The sequence below is a fragment of the Triturus cristatus genome, chromosome 3_1, assembly GCF_964204655.1.
Source record: "Triturus cristatus chromosome 3_1, aTriCri1.1, whole genome shotgun sequence".
NCBI lineage: Eukaryota > Metazoa > Chordata > Amphibia > Caudata > Salamandridae > Triturus > Triturus cristatus.
Window position 1 is genome coordinate 15,193,045 of NC_140583.1, and position 23,489 is coordinate 15,216,533.

The 23,489-nt window shown below is 48.0% G+C and overlaps 1 protein-coding gene across 1 annotated transcript in view; it reads left to right on the forward strand.

Moving 5' to 3' along the window:
- MYBPC3 (myosin binding protein C3) overlaps positions 1–23,489 on the forward strand; it is a 423,360-nt gene that overhangs the window by 128,913 nt on the left and 270,958 nt on the right. Inside the window, exons 9-11 of the mRNA XM_085646556.1 lie at positions 9,437–9,493; positions 15,241–15,243; positions 16,504–16,527. Of these exons, the coding sequence (XP_085502682.1) occupies positions 9,437–9,493; positions 15,241–15,243; positions 16,504–16,527 (84 nt within the window). The remainder of the gene's footprint in view (positions 1–9,436; positions 9,494–15,240; positions 15,244–16,503; positions 16,528–23,489) is intronic.

A 23,489-nucleotide genomic window follows, 5' to 3' on the forward strand; every position in this document is an offset into this window, starting at 1 on the left:
GATACATGCACAAGAGGTGGATTTTATAAAAAAAGCTGAGGATTCTGTGCTCGACATGCAGAATGAAGTGAAGTTAATCTTGTAGATGTCCCAGTGACAGCGTCATGGTATATTAGGATGAAGCCAGGCATACGTTTGACTTGAAGGGGTTTGCACATCGAGTCATACCTGTATGTAACTGGCATGAAAGGTGTCTGGGGGTCCGACTGGTTGACAAAAGAGGCTGACGTAGGGCCACAGGGACGATGCATGATCGCCAGCGCGCGCACTGACTTCTGTCCTGTGGGTGAGGTCAGTGGAGGGACTGAGTTAAGGTATTAAACTGAGATGACGCCGAGTTTACTAAACAAGCGGCGGGAATAAAGAGGGGCACACATCAGATAAACCTAAGGGTAACAAATGCCCCCACTTGTCATAGATGCCAGGTGCTCTCGAGGGCTGTGACGTCATCCAGACAGTCCATGGAAGGAAGAAAGAAACCAAGGGAGATGATGACAGCCAATATACGTGGCAGGTCCCCTGAATGGAATGTGGCATTCTGTAGGAACCCCGGCAGTCCTAAATTCTGTCCGATGAATCATCTGCATTGCCCGTTGATACGAGCGGTAAAGACGCGTCAGTGTACCTGAGCCATCCGGGGTCTAACAAGTGGAGAGGCTGCAAGTGTCATAGTTAAAACTGTAGGGTCACCCGAGGCTGTGGGCGCTGCGGGACACAACATTCAGAGGGTGAAACAAGGCGGGCATGGACCTATCCTATGGGCTGAAGAGCAACAGATGAATAGAGTCCTACAGGATAAGGGACAGACCGCATCCATGGCGTGTGTTCATGCCCCCCTATTTCAGTCTTATATAAACGGGTTCACTCTGTAAGGTGCGAACGAATGGAGATTTCTGATGGGGAGATAAACCCATTCTTGCATAAATGCTCGATCTCCTTACCGACCTCAAACCATATAATGCTGCTGGGACGTTTAAGCATAAGCAGACTCTGGTCCGAAGCGTGTTCCGCCTTCAGCGTGGGCCCAGTTAAGACGCCTGGAAAGAGTCTTAGAGAGTCTAAGAGCGACGGTGTTGCTGCCCAGCGTATTCGAAGGTGCCCAAGGGGGCATTACCTTGACCTTCAGGGTGGAATGGACCCCCCTAGTGTTACCTGTATCTTCAGGGTGGAATAGACCCCCCTAGTGTTATCTGTATCTTCAGGGTGAAATGGACCCCCCTGGTGTTACCTGGACCTTCAGGGTGGAATAGGCCCCCCTAGTGGCGCTTACCTGGACCTTCAGGGTGCTATGGGCCCCCCTGGTGACGCTTACCTGGACCTTCAGGGCGGTATGGGCCCCCCTAGTGTTACCTGGACCTTCAGGGTGGTATGGGGTCCCCCAGTGACGCATACCTGCACCTTCAGGGTGGTATGGGCCCCCCTAGTGTTACCTGGACCTTCAGGGTGGTATGGACCCCCCCCAGTGACGCTTACCTGCACCTTCAGGGTGGAATAGGCCCCCCCTAGTGACGCTTACCTGCACCTTCAGGGTGGTATGCCCCCCCCCCCCTAGTGTTACCTGGACCTTCAGGGTGCAAAGGACCTTGCTATGGGCCCCCCGGTGACGCTTACCTGCACCTTCAGAGTGGTATGGGCCCCCCTAGTGTTACCTGGACCTTCAGGGTGGTATGGGCCCCCCTATTGACGCTTACATGGACCTTCAGTGTGCTATGGGCTCCCCTGGTGACGCTTACCTGGACCTTCAGGGCGGTATGGGCCCCCCTAGTGTTACCTGGACCTTCAGGGTGGTATGCCCCCCCCCTAGTGTTACCTGGACCTTTAGGGTGCTATGGCCCCCCCCCAGTGACGCATACCTGCACCTTCAGGGTTGTATGGGCCCCCCTAGTGACTCTTACATGGACCTTCAGGGTGCTATGGCCCCCCCCAGTGACGCTTACCTGCACCTTCAGGGTGACATGGGACCCCCAGTGACGCTTACCTGCACCTTCAGAGCGGTATGGGCCCCCCTACTGTTACCTGGACCTTCAGGGTGGTATGGGCCCCCCCAGTGACGCTTACCTGCACCTTCAGGGTGGAATAGGCCCCCCCTAGTGACGCTTACCTGGACCTTCAGGGTGGTATTGGCCCCCCTAGTGTTACCTGGACCTTCAGGGTGGAAAGGACCCCCCCTAGTGTTACCTGGACCTTCAGGGTGCTATGGGCCCCACAGTGACGCTTACCTGCACTTTCAGAGTGGTATGGGCCCCCCTAGTGTTACTTGGACCTTCAGTGTGCTATGGGCCCCCCTAGTGACGCTTACCTGGACCTTCGGGCGGTATGGGCCCCCCTAGTGACGCTTCACAGCGCACGCCTGGGTCGTGGGTCAGAGCGTCGGTGCCGGCGCGCGCAAACTAGTACAGGTGACACTCATGGGCATCAAAGGAGGGCTCTGCCACGTCAGAGGTAAAGAACAGACCAAATGCAATCCCGCCATGACGAGAAGGAAGAATGTACCCCGAAGTGCTAACGTGACAGGAAGCTTAACACCAGAGAATGGAGATACTCTGTCACTGAGGGATTCCAGACGACGAAACATGAATCCACATGTAACAATGGCGTGCAGGATTGGTATTAGAGGGTCAAGAGCTGCTGTCAAGCACTAAATAATGCAATTGTGATCACGAGAACCTATTCTCGTGATGGAACCAAGAAAATATATGTTTGTAAAAGGGGAAAGGAACCTGTAAACTAAAGAAAACGAACGGTGGTTTAAAAAAAGAAATATATACAAAGAATAGCAGAAAAATAACATTAATAAAGGATGCAATACCTTCGTAGAAGCTAACTATACGTAAAGGAAGAAATTGTGTTTACACATGACACTATTTCAGAAGGAATATATGAACCTATACCAAAATCTCAATTCATGAAAGTAATGACAATAAATAGGTTGTCATATAGACTGTTGGTTAGGTTATAACGTAGTGTCTGCCGCGATGGGAGATCTCACGGCATATGGTGGTGGCGGTGGACACATGAGATGGAAAGAATATACTGTCACGTGGACAGGCTACTCGCTGTCACCCACTGATTGCCAGAGTGTTTAGAAGTTACTTTAATTGCCTGATCCCGGGGAAATTCTTGATTGAGGCCGGTAATTGCAGTCTCTAAAGTCGAAATCCAAAACCCTTCCCTCTTCTTTCTGATTGCCTCACTCCATGCACCTTATTTACTTGTTCTTTCTGAGTGCCTCACTCGATGTACCTTGTTTACTTGTTCTTTCTGATTGCCTCACTCCATGCACCTAGTTTACTTGTTCTTTCTGATTGCCTCACTCCATGTACCTAGTTTACTTGTTCTTTCTGATTGCCTCACTCAATGTACCTAGTTTACTTGTTCTTTCTGATTGCCTCACTCCATGTACCTAGTTTACTTGTTCTTTCTGATTACCTCACTCGATGTACCTAGTTTACTTGTTCTTTCTGAGTGCCTCACTCGATGTACCTTGTTTACTTGTTCTTTCTGATTGCCTCACTCCATGTACCTAGTTTACTTGTTCTTTCTGATTGCCTCACTCGATGTACCTAGTTTACTTGTTCTTTCTGAGTGCCTCACTCGATGTACCTTGTTTACTTGTTCTTTCTGATTGCCTCACTCGATGTTTACTTGTTCTTTCTGATTGCCTCACTCCATGTACCTAGTTTACTTTTTCTTTCTGATTGCCTCACTCCATGTACCTAGTTTACTTGTTCTTTCTGATTGCCTCACTCCATGTGCCTAGTTTACTTGTTCTATCTGAGTGCCTCACTCCATGTACCTAGTTTACTTGTTCTTTCTGATTGCCTCACTCCATGTACCTAGTTTACTTGTTCTTTCTGAGTGCCTCACTCCATGCACCTAGTTTACTTGTTCTTTCTGAGTGCCTCACTCCATGTACCTAGTTTACGTGTTCTTTCTGATTGCCTAACTCCATGTACCTAGTTTACTTGTTCTTTCTGATTGCCTCACTCCATGTACCTAGTTTACTTGTTCTTTCTGATTGCCTCAGTCCATGTACCTACTTTACTTGTTCTTTCTGATTGCCTCACTCCATGTACCTAGTTTACTTGTTCTTTCTGATTGCCTCACTCCATGTACCTAGTTTACTTGTTCTTTCTGATTGCCCCAGTCCATGTACCTAGTTCACTTGTTCTTTCTGATTGCCTCACTCGATGTTTACTTGTTCTTTTTGATTGCCTCACTCCATGTACCTAGTTTACTTGTTCTTTCTGATTGCCTCACTCCATGTACCTAGTTTACTTGTTCTTTCTGAGTGCCTCACTCCATGTACCTAGTTTACTTGTTCTTTCTGATTGCCTCACTCCATGTACCTAGTTTACTTGTTCTTTCTGAGTGCCTCACTCCATGTACCTAGTTTACTTGTTCTTTCTGAGTGCCTCACTCCATGTACCTAGTTTACTTGTTCTTTCTGATTGCCTCAGTCCATGTACCTAGTTTACTTGTTCTTTCTGATTGCCTCACTCCATGTACCTAGTTTACTTGTTCTTTCTGATTGCCTCACTCCATGTACCTAGTTTACTTGTTCTGTCTGATTGCCTCAGGCCATGTACCTAGTTTACTTGTTCTTTCTGATTGCCTCACTCGATGTTTACTTGTTCTTTCTGATTGCCTCACTCGATGTACCTTGTTTGCTTGTTCTTTCTGATTGCATCACTCCATGTACCTAGTTTACTTGTTCTTTCTGATTGCCTCAGTCCATGTACCTAGTTTACTTGTTCTTTCTGATTGCCTCACTCGATGTTTACTTGTTCTTTCTGATTGCCTCACTCCATGTACCTAGTTTACTTGTTCTTTCTGATTGCCTCACTCCATGTACCTAGTTTACTTGTTCTTTCTGATTGCCTCAGTCCATGTACCTAGTTTACTTGTTCTTTCTGATTGCCTCACTCCATGTACCTAGTTTACTTGTTCTTTCTGATTGCCTCACTCCATGTACCTAGTATACTTGTTCTTTCTGATTGCCTCACTCCATGTACCTAGTTTACTTGTTCTTTCTGATTGCCTCAGACAATGTACCTAGTTTACTTGTTCTTTCTGATTGCCTCACTCAATGTGCCTAGTTTACTTGTTCTTTCTGATTGCCTCACTCCATGTACGTAGTTTACTTGTTCTTTCTGATTGCCTCAGTCCATGTACCTAGTTTACTTGTTCTTTCTGATTGCCTCACTCCATGTACCTAGTTTACTTGTTCTTTCTGATTGCCTCACTCCATGTACCTAGTTTACTTGTTCTTTCTGATTGCCTCACTCGATGTACCTAGTTTAATTGTTCAGTCAGTCAGTCAGTCATAAGCTTTTATTCGATATGCAAGATATCTTGTAAGCACATAAAAAATACAATTATTACAATAGACACATAAAAAACACAGCAACAAGAAGCCAGTAGAAAATGCATAAGAAGATAAAAGGACATAAATTGCCCGCAATAAATTATCTAAAAAAAGAATTAAACAGCTACTGACAGTCTCTTACAACGAATAAGCCAGGACCACTTTAAAAATTTTGCAATTCCACACACTAAAAGGGGGGAAGTGTCCGTAGTTAAGATACGCAGGGCTGTTCTATCTGAGTGCCTCACTCCATGTACCTAGTTTACTTGTTCTTTCTGATTGTCTCACTCCATGCACCTAGTTTACTTGTTCTTTCTGATTGCCTCAGTCCATGTACCTAGTTTACTTGTTCTTTCTGATTGTCTCACTCCATGCACCTAGTTTACTTGTTCTTTCTGATTGCCTCAGTCCATGTACCTAGTTTACTTGTTCTTTCTGATTGCCTCACTCAATGGTCTGTTGACACTGACAAACCTATTGGTGCCAAACACACAACTCTGTTGGCCTTTCCTCCCCTCTCTCGGGACGAGACCATCGCACTTTTGTGCAATGTTAAATCCGGCTCCCCCTTAGATGTTATGCCTGCAAAAATCTCGGCATCTGTCGCACACGTACTGGCAAATTCTGTCAACTTACTTTTTAACTCCTCTTTAAGTAAGGGGATGGTCCCCCTTGCTTGGAAAGCAGCCCAGGTCATTCCTCTGCGGAAAAACAACAAGCTTCCCATGGATGACCTCTCCAACCTGCGTCCTATCTCCCTTCTCCCCTACTTGGGCAGGTATTGGAGAAACATGTGAATAAACATCTTTCAAACTATATCGAGGCTACTGGCCAGCTGGACCCGTCCCAATCAGGGTTCCATGCAAACTATAGTACTGAGACCGCTTTGGTAGCAGTCACTGACTGCATCAGACGGACACTTGATCAAGGACAATCTGCCATCTTAGTCCTTTTAGATCTCTCCGCCGCCTTCGATACGGTTGACCATCTGACCCTACTTGGAAGATTAAAAACGACCGGACTTGGGGAAATGGCGATGAGTTGGGTAACCAGCTTCCTCTCCGAACGCACACAAACTCTCAACCTTGGCCCCTTTCGCTCCGCTACTGAAAGTCTGAACAAGGGTGTTTGAGCCCAACGTTATTTAATATCTATGTGGCCCCCCTTGCTTCTCTTTTAAGATTGCACCGTATAGATCAGCCTCTCTCCCGCTGCTTCAACGCCTGCACTGGCTGCCGGTGAGGAAACGAGTTATGTTTAAGCTTTGCTGCCTGACACATAAAGCATTGTGGGGCCCTGGACCGATATATCTAACGGAAAGACTTCACCAATACATTCCCAATCGTGAACTGAGATCATGCTCTAAATCCCTGCTACTCATTCCGAGGATAAAGAGAGCACGGATGGGAGGTAGATCTTTCTCCTACCAAGCTCCGCTGGTCTGGACAATGTTCTGACTACCTCAGGTTCAGGAAGATTCTGAAAACCACTATGTTCACTGAATGACATCTCTTTTATGCTCTTGCACAGCCCTGCCAGCGCTGAGAGACCCCCTCGGGGGTGATTCACGCGCTCTACAAACTATTTAACATAACATAACAATGTACCTAGTTTAGTTGTTCTTTCTGATTGCCTCACTCCATGTACCTAGTTTAGTTGTTCTTTCTGATTGCCTCACTCCATGTACCTAGTTGACTCGATGTACCTAGTTTACTTGTTCTTTCTGATTGCTTCACTCGATGTACCTAGTTTACTTGTTCTTTCTGAGTGCCTCACTCCATGTACCTAGTTTACTCGATGTACCTAGTTTACTTGTTCTTTCTGATTGCCTCACTCCATGTACCTAGTTTACTCGATGTACCTAGTTTACTTGTTCTTTCTGATTGCTTCACTCGATGTACCTAGTTTACTTGTTCTTTCTGATTGCCTCACTCCATGTACCTAGTTTACTCGATGTACCTAGTTTACTTGTTCTTTCTGATTGCCTCACTCCATGTACCTAGTTTACTCGATGTACCTAGTTTACTTGTTCTTTCTGATTGCCTCACTCCATGTACCTAGTTTACTCGATGTACCTAGTTTACTTGTTCTTTCTGATTGCCTCACTCCATGTACCTAGTTTACTCGATGTACCTAGTTTACTTGTTCTTTCTGATTGCTTCACTCAATGTACCTAGTTTACTTGTAATCTTCTCCAACATGAGCTAGCGTATGTCATCTGGAGTGTGCTCTTTCTCTATATAGTGGAGTACTAGTGGCGCTGACGTGTTTTTAGTCCTAATGGCAGACCTGTGTTCAGTGAGGTGTATGCTCAATGCCCTGGCAGTTTCACCCACATACCCATGTCACACGGGCATTTTAGTAGGTAGATGACATCCTTTGTTTTGCAGTTTGTAAGGCACTTAGATTCCATCAGATGGTCTCTAAATTGAAAAGAGGAAGTTTCCGTGGCAAAAGGGCAGGTTTTACAAGTACTACATTTGTAGTTACCTATCACAGGGTGTCCACTTTGTGATGAGCTGTATGTCAATACATCTGTGGTTCTTATTCTGGAATGTACGACATGGTCTTTCAGGTTTTTGTTTCACCTGTAGGCGAATAATGGTTTAGATAAATGCTCAGATTTTAATTTGTTAACATTCAAAATATGCCAACTAGAGCAAACTGCCTGCGGTAATCTTTCATTCATCGTGGATTGATGCGTAGCGAAGACAATAGAGACATTCGGCCCGATTCACAGAACTAACTTAAGACAAAATCCTAAACTTAGTTACCATTTTGGTATTCACAGAAGGCACTTACTCATTTCGGTATTCACAGAAGTTAGGAGTCCTAACTTTACTACTCCTAAACTGAGAAAAATCCTAACTTTAAGACTTTCGGTATTGACAGAAGGCATTTAGGAGTCCTAAAGTTAGGACTACTAACTTCTGTGAATACCGAAATGACTTACCTCTGAGAGATCCCACCACACACAGGGCAAGTGCCTAACATGACGCCTACACACCGAAGCCGACTTACCTCTGAGAGATCCCACCACACACAGGGCAATGGCCTAACATGACCCCTGCACACCCAAGCCGACTTACCTCTGAGAGATCCCACCACACACAGGGCAAGTGCCTAACATGACCCCTGCACACCCAAGCCAACTCACCTCTGAGAGATCCCACCACACACAGGGCAAGTGCCTAACATGACCCCTGCACACCCAAGCCAACTCACCTCTGAGAGATCCCACCACACACAGGGCAAGTGCCTAACATGACCCCTGCACACCCAAACCAACTCCCCTCTGAGAGATCCCACCACACACAGGGCAAGTGCCTAACATGACGCCTACACACCGAAGCCGACTTACCTCTGAGAGATCCCACCACACACAGGGCAATGGCCTAACATGACCCCATGCACACCCAAGCCGACTTACCTCTGAGAGATCCCACCACACACAGGCCAAGTGCCTAACATGACCCCTGCACACCCAAGCCAACTCACCTCTGAGAGATCCCACCACACACAGGGCAAGTGCCTAACATGACCCCTGCACACCCACGCCAACTCACCTCTGAGAGATCCCACCACACACAGGGCAAGTGCCTAACATGACCCCTGCACACCCAAGCCGACTCACCTCTGAGAGATCCCACCACATACAGGGCAAGCGCCTAACATGACCCCTGCACACCCAAGCCGACTTACCTCTGAGAGATCCCACCACACACAGGGCAAGGGCCTAACATGACCCCTGCACACCCAAGCCGACTTACCTCTGAGAGATCCCACCACACACAGGACAAGTGCCTAACATGACCCCTGCACACCCAAGCCGACTTACCTCTGAGAGATCCCACCACACACAGGGCAAGCGCCTAACATGACCCCTGCACACCCAAGCCGACTTACCTCTGAGAGATCCCACCACACACAGGGCAAGGGCCTAACATGACCCCTGCACACCCAAGCCGACTTACCTCTGAGAGATCCCACCACACACAGGACAAGTGCCTAACATGACCCCTGCACACCCAAGCCAACTCACCTCTGGTCTTGTCTCTCTCTCTGCAGCGGGGATGGAAAAGAAGAAGCAGGCGAGCTGGATTTCAGTGCTTTATTGAAGAAGAGGTGAGTAGAAAACTTCCACTAAAACTTCCTGCATGCTACTCTACTCAGAAAGAAAGACCCACAATTCCATACCCTGCTGGGAGTGTCTTGGACTGTAGGAGCTCCGAGGTACCACTCACGTAGAGCACTTATAAGCTACTCCCTGCACCACCTCCTGCCGGGAGAAGAACAGTCTATGTACATCCCCAGTGTCACTTCTGTAGTTTGATTCCTTAGAAGGCCACCTACTGGGAGGAGGTGGTACTGCCGGAGCTGGGACACGCCTCTTTAGTGCCTCCTTCTAATCGCTTGCGCTTTTTTGCTGCAGAAGCTGCGAGTCTTCATGTGAACTCTGATGACTCTGTTCCGTCCAAGGTTTAGAAACTATCCAGGGGTGCAGGGGAGTCCTCTGGAGAATGGGGGCAAGCAGGGTGAGGGTATAAAGAGCCCACCGTGGAACCCTGCCATGGTGGGGGTAAGGAGGAACCTACTGGCATCAGTCATTCTTATCATGGGTGATTGATGAGTATGACCAATACCACCTGTGGTTCTAGCTCGCAGTGAGGGTAGTGCCCAGCTCACTGCTCCCTGTGAATATGGCCAAGTGGGAGGGCGATGTCCGGGTCACGGCCACCAGTGACTCCCTCTAGGGATGAGGATTGCTCCTGCCAGGCTTGAGGGAAATGTCCAGGTTACTGCCACTACTGACCACTGTCTGGGATAAGGATGGCTCCTGCCAGGTGTGAGGGTGATGTCCACCAGTGACTCCCTCTAGGGATGAGGATGGCTCCTGACAGGTGTGAGGATGATATCACCCAGTGACTCCCTCTAGGGATGAGGATGGCTCCTGCCAGGTGTGAGGGTGATGTCCAGGTTACTGCCACTACTGACCACTGTCTGGGATAAGGATGGCTCCTGCCAGGTGTGAGGGTGATGTCCAGAAGTGACTCCCTCTAGAGATGAGGATGGCTCCTGCCAGGTGTGAGGATGATATCACCCAGTGACTCCCTCTAGGGATGAGGATGGCTCCTGCCAGGTGTGAGGGTGATGTCCGGGTCGCTGCCACCAGTGACTCCCTCTAGGGATGAGGATGGCTCCTGCCAGGTGTGAGGGTGATGTCCGGTCGCGGCCACCAGTGACTCCCGTAAGGGATGAGGATGGCTCCTGCCAGGTGTGAGGGTGATGTCCAGCAGTGACTCCCTCTAGGGATGAGGATGGCTCCTGCCAGGTGTGAGGATGATATCACCCAGTGACTCCCTCTAGGGATGAGGATGGCTCCTTCCAGGTGTGAGGGCGATGTCCCGGTCACTGGCACCAGTGACTCGTGAAGGATGAGGATGATTCCAGCCAGGTGTGAGGGAAATGTCCAGGTTACTGCCACTACTGACCACTGTCTGGGATAAGGATGGCTCCTGCCAGGTGTGAGGGTGATGTCCACCAGTGACTCCCTCTAGGGATGAGGATGGCCCCTGCCAGGTGTGAGGGTGATGTCCAGCAGTGACTCCCTCTAGGGATGAGGATGACTGCTGTCAGGTGTGAGGGTGATGTTCAGGTCACTGCCACTGGGGAGTCTGACCAGAAATGAGAATGATTCCTACCAGATGTGGGGGTATTGTCCAGGTCACCAACACCCGTTCTTACTGTCTGGAGTGAAGGTTGTGTTCAGCTCACTGCCACCTAAGAATCATGCCAGGGATGAGGGTGCAGTCTAGCTCACTACTACCTTTTATTCCTGCCAGAGGGGAGGTTGGTTTGCAGCCAAATGCGGCCTGATTCTTGCATGCTCTGATACCTGTTTCTAACTCTTGCTCTTGCACGTTTCCTGCTTTGATACATGGTTCCAGTTTTAGCACTGATACATATTTCTACTTCATGCTCTGGCACAAAGTTCTGATTCTTGCTCGGATACATGTGTCTGATTCAATCTCTGACACGTTTCTGATTCTATCTCGGACACATGTTTCTGATTCTTGCTCTGACACCTGTTACTGATTCTTGCTTTGATACATATGTCTGATTCAAGCTCTGACATGTTACTGAATCTTGCTCTGATACATGGTTTCCATTCTAGCGCTGACACATGTGTCTGATTCCAGCTCTGACACATGTTTCTGAATATAGTACTTACACATGTTTCTAATTCTAGCTCTGACACTTTACTGAATCTTGCTCTGATACATGGTTTCGATTCTAGCTCTGACACATGTTTCTGATTCTTGCTTTGACACATGTTTCTGATTCTAGCTCTGACACATGTTTCTGATTCTTGCTTTGACACATGTTTCTGATTCTAGCTCTGACACATGTTTCTGATTCTTGCTCTGACAGCTGTTTCTGATTCTTGCTCTGACACCTGTTACTGATTCTTGCTGTGATACATGTGTCTGATTCAAGCTCTGACACATATTTCTGGTGCTTGCTCTGACACCTGTTTCTGATTCTCGCTCTGACACATGTTTCTGATTCTTGCTTTGATACATGTGTCTGATTCTAGCTCTGAAACATATTTCTGGTTCTTGCTCTGACACCTGTTTCCGATTCTAGCTCTGACACATGTCTCTGATTCTTGCTTTGATACATGTGTCTGGTTCTAGCCCTGACACATGTTTCTGGTTCTTGCTATGACACATGTTTCTGATTCTTGCACTGATACATGTGTCAAATTCTAGCTCTGACGTATGTTTCTGATTTTTGCTCTGATAAATGTGTCTGATTCTAGTTCTGAACCATGTTTCTGGTTCTAGCTCTGACATGTTTCTGATTAAAACTCTGACACATGTTTCTGATTCTAGTTCTAACACAAGTTTCTAATTCTTGCTCTGATGCATGTCTGATTCTAGCTCTTACACATGTTTCTAAATATAGTACTGACACATGTTTCTGATTCTAGCTCCGACACTTTACTGAATCTTGCTCTGATACATGGTTTCGGTTCTAGCTCTGACACATGTTTCTGATTTTAGTTCCGACACATGTTTCTGATTATAGCTCTGACACGTTTAGGATTCTAGCTCTGACACCTGTTTCTGATTCTAGCTCTGACATGTTTCTGATTATAGCTCTAACACACGTTTCTGATTCTTGCTCTGATGCATGTCTGATTATAGTTCTGAGACCTGTTTCTGATTCTAGCTCCGACACATTTCTGATTATAGTTCTGACACATGTTTCTGATTCTAATTCTAACACAAGTTTCTGATTCTTGCTCTGATACATGTATGATTCTTGCTCTGACACATGTTTCTGATTATAGTTCTCACACATGTTTCTGATTCTAGTTCTAACACAAGTTTCTGATTCTTGCTCTGATACATGTATGATTCTTGTTCTGACACATGTTTCTGATTCTAGTTCTAACACAAGTTTCTGATTCTAGCTCTGATACATGTCTGATTCTAGCTCTGACACATGTTTCTGATTTTAGCTCTGGCGCATGTTTCTGAATATAGTACTGACACATGTTTCTGATTCTAGCTCTGACACTTTACTGAATCTTGCTCGGATACATGGTTTCGTTTCTAGCTGACACATGTTTCTGATTCCTGCGCTGATACATCGTTCCAATTTGAATTTCTACACATGTTTCTGGTTCTTCCTGTGGCCCGTAATCCTTATTCTTGCTCTGGCACATGTTTCTGATTCTAGCTCTGGCAAATGTTTCTGATTCTAGTTCTGACACGTTTCTCATTTTTACTCTGATACATGTGTCTGATTCTTGCTCTGACACCTGTTTCTGGTTCTTGCTCCGAAACATGTCTGATTCTTGCTCTGACACATGTTTCTGAATATAGTACTGACACATGTTTCTAACTCTAGATCTGACACATTTCTAAATCTTGCTCTGATTCCTGGTTTCAGTTCTAGCGCTGACACGTTTCTGATTCTTGCTCTGACACATGTTTCTGATTCGGTCTCTGATACATGTGTCTGAATCTATTTGTGAAACATTTCTGATTCTAGCTCTGACACGTGTTTCTGATTCGGGCTCTGATACATGTGTCTGATTCTAGCTCTGACACATGTTTCTGATTCGTGATCTGATAATATGTGTCTGATTCTAGCTCTGACATATTACTGAATCTTGCTCTGATACATGGTTTCCATTCTAGCGCTGACACATGTGTCTGATTCCAGCTCTGACACATGTTTCTGATTCTTGCTCTGATACATGTATGATTCTTGCTCTGACACATGTTTCTGATCCTTGCTCTGATACATGTCTGATTCTAGCTCCGACACATGTTTCTGATTTTAGCTCTGACGCATGTTTCTGAATATAGTACTGACACATGTTTCTGGTTCTAGCTCTGACACTTTACTGAATCTTGCTCGGATACATGGTTTCGTTTCTAGCTGACACATGTTTCTGATTCCTGCGCTGATACATCGTTCCAATTTGAATTTCTACACATGTTTCTGGTTCTTGCTGTGGCCCATAATCCTGATTCTTGCTCTGGCACATGTTTCTGATTCTAGCTCTGACAAATGTTTCTGATTCTAGTTCTGACACGTTTCTCATTTTTACTCTGATACATGTGTCTGATTCTTGCTCTGACACCTGTTTCTGGTTCTTGCTGTGGTCCATAATCCTGATTCTTGCTCTGGCACATGTTTCTGATTGTAGCTCTGACACATGTTTCTGATTCTTGCTCCGAAACATGTCTGATCCTTGCTCTGACACATTTTTCTGAGTATAGTACTGACACATGTTTCTGATTCTAGATCTGACACATTTCTAAATCTTGCTCTGATACCTGGTTTCAGTTCTAGTGCTGACACGTTTCTGATTCTTGCTCTGACACATGTTTCTGATTCGGTCTCTGATACATGTGTCTGAATCTATTTGTGAAACATTTCTGATTCTAGCTCTGACATGTGTTTATGATGCGGGCTCTGATACATGTGTCTGATTCTAGCTCTGACACATGTTTCTGATTTGTGATCTGATAATATGTGTCTGATTCTAGCTCTGACATGTTACTGAATCTTGCTCTGATACATGGTTTCCATTCTAGCGCTGACACATGTGTCTGATTCCAGCTCTGACACATGTTTCTGAATATAGTACTGACACATGTTTCTGATTCTAGCTCTGACACTTCATTGACTCTTGCTCTGATACATGGTTTCAGTTCTAGCTCTGACACATGTTTCTGATTCTTGCTTTGATACATGTGTCTGATTCTAGCTCTGACACATGTTTCTGATTCTTGCTTTGATACATGTGTCTGATTCTAGCTCTGACACATGTTTCTGGTTCTTCCTCTGACACATATTTCTGATTCTTGCTTTGATACATGTGTCTGGTTCTAGCTCTGACACATGTTTCTGGTTCTTCCTCTGACCTGTTTCTGATTCTTGCTCTGACACGTTTTTGATCCTTGCTCTGATACAGGTCTGATTCTATCTCTGACACATGTTTCTGATCCTTGCTCTGATACAGGTCTGATTCTAGCTCTTGACACATGTTTATAATCCTTGCTCTAATACATGTGTCTGATTCTTGCTCTGACTCATGTGTCTGATTCTACCTCTGGTACCTGGTTGCTCTTTGCACTACAGAGGACTGAGGGCCCCTCCTCCCTATATGCTTTTCTAAGTCAATGTCTCTTTCTCTTTTTCTCCTCCCCTTGTCTCTCTCGGCTCCTGTCTGGACATCCACCTCCTGTTTTAATGGCTCCTGGTCGTGACCTGTATTCCCTCTGGGTCTTATCCGGATCCCCCACCTCGGACCCCTGCGTGATGCTCTCCTGTGGTGCCTATTTCAGAGAGTAAGATGTGTTTATATTACATGCATGCTAAGTTTGGAAGGTTCATAGGTTGGAAAGGAAGAGTGTAGTCTTTCTATTTTTCATTCCTCTACTCTCTGTTTCTGTGCCATTCCTTCTCTCCCCCACCATATTTTTGCTTTATTTTCTTCATTCTTTCTTCTTTTGTTCCTTTGTTTCCTCTCATTCTATGTTCTGTGTTTTCTATTGCATATTGTCTCCCTCCCTTATATCCACTGACTTATTTTGCTTCACTCTGATTTAGTTCTCTCTTTTTCTCTGGCATCTCTCACCATCTTCTTCAGTTTCTTCTCTCATCTTCTCTTCTCTGCATGTCCTTGCTGACTTTTCTCTATGTGTGTTTTAGGCACTGTACCCCGCCAGCGCTGTATGTGGCTGGCGGTAGGTACTGCCGTGTGGGTGACATACCCTTGTGGTGTGATCTGTGGCACTGGGCCACGAAGTTCTGCCTGTGCTTCACCCAGGGTGGTGGTGTCTCACAGCATTGCATTGATATGTTCTGCAGCATGCCCTACCCATTCTGGGGGTGTGCTGGGTGACACTGCACCACCTGGTGCGGAAGCGGGCTGCACCATACTGGTAGTGAGCACTGCCAAGTGCGGACGCATGCCCCTCCGTACTGGTGCTGTGCTTTACCTAATGGTGGAGCGTGACCCAACATACTGGTGGTGGGCACAACCTAGAGCGGGTGCATGCCCCAACATACTGGTAGAGTGCACAACCTAGAACGGGAGTGTGCCCCACCATACTGGTGGTGGGCACAACCTAGAGCGGGAGTGGGCCCCACCATTCTGGTGGTGGGCACAACCCAGAGCGGGTGCATGCCCCACCGAACTGGTGGTGGGCACTACCTAGAACGGGAGCGGGCCCCAATGTGCTGGTGGTGGGCACAACCTAGTGTGGGGCAAGTGCTACCCATTCTGGTGGTGGGCACAACCTAGAGAGGGGCATGCGCTACCCATTCTGGTGGTGTGCATGGTGCCAGGGCCTTTGCATGTCTTGTGGTGTTCTGCTTTCCCACCACTGATGGGGGGCACCTGGCAGGTGTGCCAGGACACTGGATGTGCATGGCATCTGCCTGCACCTCTATGCCTATGCCCAGTGGGTGAAGGAGTGGATGTGATAATAATGCTGATAACAGTTACATGCTGTAACATGTCTTGCTGTCACCATGTCTCTCGCCCTCCGACGATGATGTGACTGTTGCATGCATGTCTAAGTGACTCTTGCCTTCGAGTCCAGCAGCTTCCTGCGCTCTGTGCATCGGTAAGAGTTTCAGAAAACCATCTCTAGTTCCTTGTGTGAAGTGACACACCCTGGACACCCCGACTCCTTCACAAACAGAGCCAGAGATTAGACTCGCTGCTCCAACTGTCCTTTGTGTGTTCCTCACTCACTCACTACTGTGGAGTTTATTAGACTGCCTCCACTGGGATCCCTGGGACCTCGGCCTAGCCTTGCACACCCCACTTTACACCAACCTCACCTGTCTTTCATCTTATCTTTCTCACCCATTGTGACCCCTCGCATCTCTTTAACCAGATATTATCTCCTTAAACTAGTTTAATCACTTTGTTCAGCCTCCACTCACTGGTGTATGTCTAAATAGTGACTTCTGAAAACCAACTATTAAATGTGTTCCTCCTTCATTGAAACATCAGCAGTGCCTCCACATACCACTCTCAGCAGTGCCTCCACAATCCACATACCAGTCTCAGCAGTGTCTCCCCATACCAATCTCAGCAGTGCCTCCACATACCAGTCTCATCAGTGCCTCCACATACCAGTCTGCGCAGTGCCACCTTACACCAGACTCAGCAGTGCCACCTTACACCAGCCTCAGCAGTGCCTCAACATAACACACCCAGCAGTGCTTCCACATATCAGTCTCAGCAGTGTCTCCATATACCAGTCCCAGCAGTGCCTCCGTATACTAGTCTCTGCAGCCACCCCACTTACCAGTCTCAGCAACCCCTCCACATACCAGTCTCAGCAGTGCCTCCACATACCAGTCTCAGCAGCACCTCCACATTCCAGTCTCAGCAGTGCCTCCACAACCCAGTCTCACAAGTGCATCCACATACCAGTCTCAGCAGTGCCTTCACATACCAATTTCAGCAGTCCTGCCACATACCAGTCTCAGCGCTGCTGCCACATACCAGTCTCAGCAGCACCCCCACATACCAGTCTCAGCAGTGCCTCCACATAAATTGTAAATTGATACTTGTATAGCGCACTACTCACCCGCAAGGGTCTCAAGGCGCTTGTACGAATACCGCTGTGGAACCCATCCTGGATTTCCCTGTGAGGCGTCCACTCCTGGGCACCCCCAAGGTGGAGGCCAGGCATCCTTAGCGTTGTGGGGGCCGTTGTGGAGATTAAGCAAGCTATTGCCCAGAGTTGCAGAGTGGGACTCCATGATTGGAATAGGCACCAAGGCGAGAATTATCATGTCCGTGGAATTTTTGAGCCCAAGACCCATTGAGGCGGGGAATTGAACCCTGGTCCCGGGCTAGACCTCTGCATCAGGGTCTGCCGCTCTAATCATTGAGCCACACTTCTCCACCCGTCTCAGCAGTGTTTCCACATACCAGTCTCAGCAGCACCTCCTCATACCAGCCTCAGCAGTGTCTCCACATATCAGTCTCAGCGCTGCTGCAACATACCAGTCTCAGCAGCGCCTCCACACACCAGCCTCAGCAGTGCCTCCACATACCATTCTCAGCAGCGCCTCTACATTCCAGTTTCAGAACTGCCTCCACATACCAGTCTAAGCAGTGCCCCCACATACCAGTCTCAGTAGTGCCTCAACATAACACTCTCAGCATTGCTTCCACATACCAGTCCCAGCAGTGCCTCCACATACCAGTTTCAGCAGTGCCTCCAGTTCCAGGCTCATCACTGCTGCCACATACCAGTCTCAGCAGTGCCTGCATGTACCAGTCCCAGCAGTGCCTCTGCATACCAGTCTCAGCAGCCCCCCACTTACCACTCTCAGCAGCCCCTCCACATAGAGTCTCAGCAGTGCCTCCACATACCTGTCTCAGCAGCGCCTCCACATTCCAGTCTCAGCAGTTCCTCCACAAACTAGTCTCAGCAGGGCCTCCACGTACCAGTCTCAGCAGTGCCTCCACATACCAGTCTCAGCAGTGTCTCCACACACCTGCCTCACCAGTGCCTCCACATACCAGTCCAAGCAGTGCCTTCACATACCAATCTCAGCAGTGCTGCCACATACCAGTCTCAGCGCTGCTGCCACATACCAGTCTCAGCAGCACCTTCACATACCAGTCTCAGCAGTGCCTCCACAGACCAGTCTCATCACTGCTGACACATACCACTCTCAGCAGTGCCTACATGTACCAGTCCCAGCAGTGCCTCTGCTTAACAGTCTCAGCAGCCCCCCCACTTACCAGTCTCAGCAGCCCCCCACTTACCAGTCTTGGCAGCCCCTCCACATACCAGTCTCAGCAGCACCTCCTCATACCAGCCTCAGCAGTGCCTCCACATACCAGTCTCAGCACTGCTGCAACATACCAGTCTCAGCAGCGCCTCCACACACCAGCCTCAGCAGTGCCTCCACATACCAGTCTCAGCAGCACCTCTACATTCCAGTTTCAGAACTGCCTCCACATACCAGTCTAAGCAGCACCTCCACATACCAGTCTCAGCAGTGCCTCAACATAACACTCTCAGCATTGCTTCCACATACCAGTCCCAGCAGTGCCCCCACATACCAGTTTCAGCAGTGCCTCAACATAACACTCTCAGCATTGCTTCCACATACCAGTCCCAGCAGTGCCTCCACATACCAGTTTCAGCAGTGCCTCCAGTTCCAGGCTCATCACTGCTGCCACATACCAGTCTCAGCAGTGCCTGCATGTACCAGTCCCAGCAGTGCCTCTGCATACCAGTCTCAGCAGCCCCCCACTTACCAGTCTCAGCAGCCCCTCCACATAGAGTCTCAGCAGTGCCTCCACATACCTGTCTCAGCAGCGCCTCCACATTCCAGTCTCAGCAGTTCCTCCACAAACTAGTCTCAGCAGGGCCTCCACGTACCAGTCTCAGCAGTGCCTCCACATACCAGTCTCAGCAGTGTCTCCACACACCTGCCTCACCAGTGCCTCCACATACCAGTCCAAGCAGTGCCTTCACATACCAATCTCAGCAGTGCTGCCACATACCAGTCTCAGCGCTGCTGCCACATACCAGTCTCAGCAGCACCTTCACATACCAGTCTCAGCAGTGCCTCCACAGACCAGTCTCATCACTGCTGACACATACCACTCTCAGCAGTGCCTACATGTACCAGTCCCAGCAGTGCCTCTGCTTAACAGTCTCAGCAGCCCCCCCACTTACCAGTCTCAGCAGCCCCCCACTTACCAGTCTTGGCAGCCCCTCCACATACCAGTCTCAGCAGCACCTCCTCATACCAGCCTCAGCAGTGCCTCCACATACCAGTCTCAGCACTGCTGCAACATACCAGTCTCAGCAGCGCCTCCACACACCAGCCTCAGCAGTGCCTCCACATACCAGTCTCAGCAGCACCTCTACATTCCAGTTTCAGAACTGCCTCCACATACCAGTCTAAGCAGCACCTCCACATACCAGTCTCAGCAGTGCCTCAACATAACACTCTCAGCATTGCTTCCACATACCAGTCCCAGCAGTGCCCCCACATACCAGTTTCAGCAGTGCCTCCAGATTCCAGTCTCATCACTGCTCCCACACACCAGTCTCAGCAGTGCCTGCATGTACCAGTCCCAGCAGTGCCTCTGCATATCAGTGTCAGCAGCCCCCCCACTTACCAGTCTCATCAGCCCCTCCACACACCAGTATCAGCAGTGCCTCCACATACCAGTCTCAGCAGCGCCTCCACATTCCAGTCTCAGCAGTTCCTCCACAAACCAGTCTCAGCAGAGCCTCCACGTACCAGTCTCATCAGTGCCTCCACATACCAGTCTCAGCAGTGTCTCCACACACCTGTCTCACCAGTGCCTCCACATACCATTCCCAGCAGTGCCTTTACATACCAATCTCAGCAGTGCCGCCACATACCACTATCAGTGCTGCTACCACATACCAGTCTCAGCAGTGCCTCCACAGACCAGTCTCGGCAGTGCCTCCACATACCAGTCTCATCACAGGTGCCACATACCAGTCTCAGCAGTGCCTGCATGTACAAGTCCCAGCAGTGCCTCCCCATAACAGTCTCAGCAGCCCCCCACTTACCAGTCTCAGCAGTCCCCCACTTACAAGTCTCAGCAGCCCCTCCACATACCAGTCTCAGCAGCACCTCCACATACCAGTCTCCGCAGTGTCTCCACATACCAGTCTCAGCAGTGCCTCCACATACCAGACTCAGCAGTGCCTCCACATACCAGTCTTAGTGCTGCTGCAACATACCTGTCTCAGCAGCGCCTCCACATACCAGCCTCAGCAGTGCCTCCACATACCATTCTCAGCAGCGCCTCTACATTCCAGCCTCAGCACTGCCTCCACACACCAGTCTAAGCAGCGCCTCCACATACCAGTCTCAGCAGTGCCTCAACATAACACTATCAGCAATGCTTCCACATACCAGTCTCAGCAGTGCCTCCACATACCAGTTTCAGCAGTGCCTCCAGATTCCAGTCTTTTTTTTTTTTTTTTTTTAATCTTTATTCGGTGATTAAAAAACACCATAAAAGCACATATATATACATGGATAAAAAGTCATTAAACATTAATCAAGATCCTTATACAAAGTTAGTGCAAATAGAGATACCGACATACAGGATCATAAAAAAGGAAAATCCAAAGTCTTTCATTCCTCTCCCCGAGTCATCTCTAATCGGACCGCAACCTTAATAAAATTCATAATACAGCACAATGTTAGTGGATCAGAGGCTTTTTGCAAAAAGACTAATGCGTCCCTGGCACGTTCCTGTTGGGCTTTTTTAAAAATATTTACAAGAAATCTGCGCCTGGGCATAGAGAAATAGAGACAGAGCAAAACAAAATGAAGGGAATCCTGCGGAGACCTGTTGTCGCAGCCGCAGGGTCCCTTCTGCTCAATTGACGTGGTGAAACCTGCTGGTGAGGCCAACATAAAAGGAAGTAAATTCAGTCTAAAACGGCACATAAGAAATCTATCCTGTGCATTATGCACAAGATACAGATAAGGCTCCATACCCTCCACACTCTTTACCAGATTATGAGCCCTCACAGTCTTTTTAACACCTTCAGCCTCAGCTCTACATTGGGTATTCCGCTCTAGGAAAATTTCCCCTACTTGTTTCTTGTGCTGGGCTGAAATTGATGTGGGGTTCGTGAAGAGGTTTCCAAAGCCTAAATCTTCAAGGGTGTTTCTTACATATTTAAGCCAGGGGATGCGCATACAATGGGTCCTATCTAAGCAGTCCAATAAAATTTCTCTGCTTAGATGCGCATCTGGATTAACCCATATTTTTAGCCAGGCCACAATTGGCCTAAGTTTTAACAGGTCATCCAAGTATGGTCTCCCTAGCTCCCTATGAGCTATGATTCCAGCGGTACTTGGTGGTGCCCTCAGGATAGATTTCAGATATTTGTTTTCTTCCTGTTGAATTCTAGTGGTGTTCACAAAGCCCCATACTTCTGCCCCATAGATTACTTTGGAGCATGATACGGAGCCATACAAGTTCATCACCTGTTCCGGGCTCCATCTACCTAGCCTCCTTCCATATCCAGCTATAGCCCCATTAGAGGCAATCATTTTGCTACAACGTTCCGCCACTAGAGAGTTAAACTGCAAAACACCATCAAAGGTTACTCCAAGATAAGAGAACGTTTTGACCTCCTCTAAAGTATGGGTGCCTATTGTATAAGTAAATTTAGAGGAAGGTTTTTTGCCGGCCAGGAGTACATATGATTTGCCCAGGTTGACAGATAGATCCAGTGTACTCATGAACCTAACAAACCCGTCTATCAGGATTTGTAAGCTTCGAGGTGTGCGTGCAAGCAGAACCGCGTCATCTGCGTAAAGCAGAACAGGAATATGCCGCGCCCCGACCCTTGGGGAATCTGCCTTTAACCCCAAGAGAAACTGCTCCAGGTTATTAATATAAAGGGAGAACAAAAAAGGGGCAAGAATGCAACCTTGTCTGACTCCACTCTTACAGGGAAAAGAGTCAGACAATCCTCCCTCCCTATTAAATCGAACCTTGGCCGTGGTGTCGCTGTGTAATTCCCTTAATATGGTAATTAAACCACTCTCAATCCCCATGCTTGACATCATATCCCACAGCTTTCCTCTATTGACGTGATCGAATGCTGCTGCCAGATCCATGAATCCCATATAAATGGGTTCATCACTGGCCAGAGTATATTTGGCAGTCAGCATGTAAAGGTTCAGGCATTGGTCACTGGTGGACCTCCCTGTCCTAAACCCGTATTGAGTGTCCGAGAAGATGTTATTCTCTTCGGACCACTCGGACAGTCTGTTGAGGATTGCCCTACCCAAAAGTTTAGCCGATACGTCAATCAGGGAAATGGGCCTGTAGCACTTGGGGTCATCCCTATTGCCCTTTTTAAAGATTGGCACGATGATCGCTTTAGACCAGGATGGTGGCAGGCCGCAAATGGTCGCAGTATTTATGACCCTGGTCATCAGCGGGGCCCATAGTTCTATATTACTAAGAAACAGGTCAGGGGGAATTCCATCCGGCCCCGGGGCTTTATTTTTAGTCAGACCCTCCATCCCTGCAGTAATCTCCTTAAGAGTGAATACTACCGAGGGAACCTGACTTGTGGTTACGGGTGACTCTACATGGATACCGGGCTCATGGTTATATAGACCCCTAAAGTGTGTGACCCACTGCTCCGGGAGGATGTTAACCCCTATCTCTGGGGAATCATTTTCTTGAAAGGTCGGTTTATTAATGATTCTCCAAAATCCCGCTAGATCCCTTCTTTCGCCTGCCTCTCTTAAGTCTGCCCAAGCTTCTGCCTGCAGGGCAAGTTTCCTCCTTTTGGTCTCTTTTTTATATTTTTCTCTGCACCCCTTGATTTTTTGAGGGTCCCTTGGTTTTAGCTTAAGGGAGCATTTCAACTCCCTCAGTGCCTTAGAGCAGTCTTTATCAAACCACCGGGGATTTACCAGATTACATGTGGGCGCACTGGTCCTAAGTAGGCCATCGACCAGGTTAGCAATCTGGTCAAATGCTTCCAGTACCCTTGGTCCCTGGACTTCTAGGTCTAGACAGTCG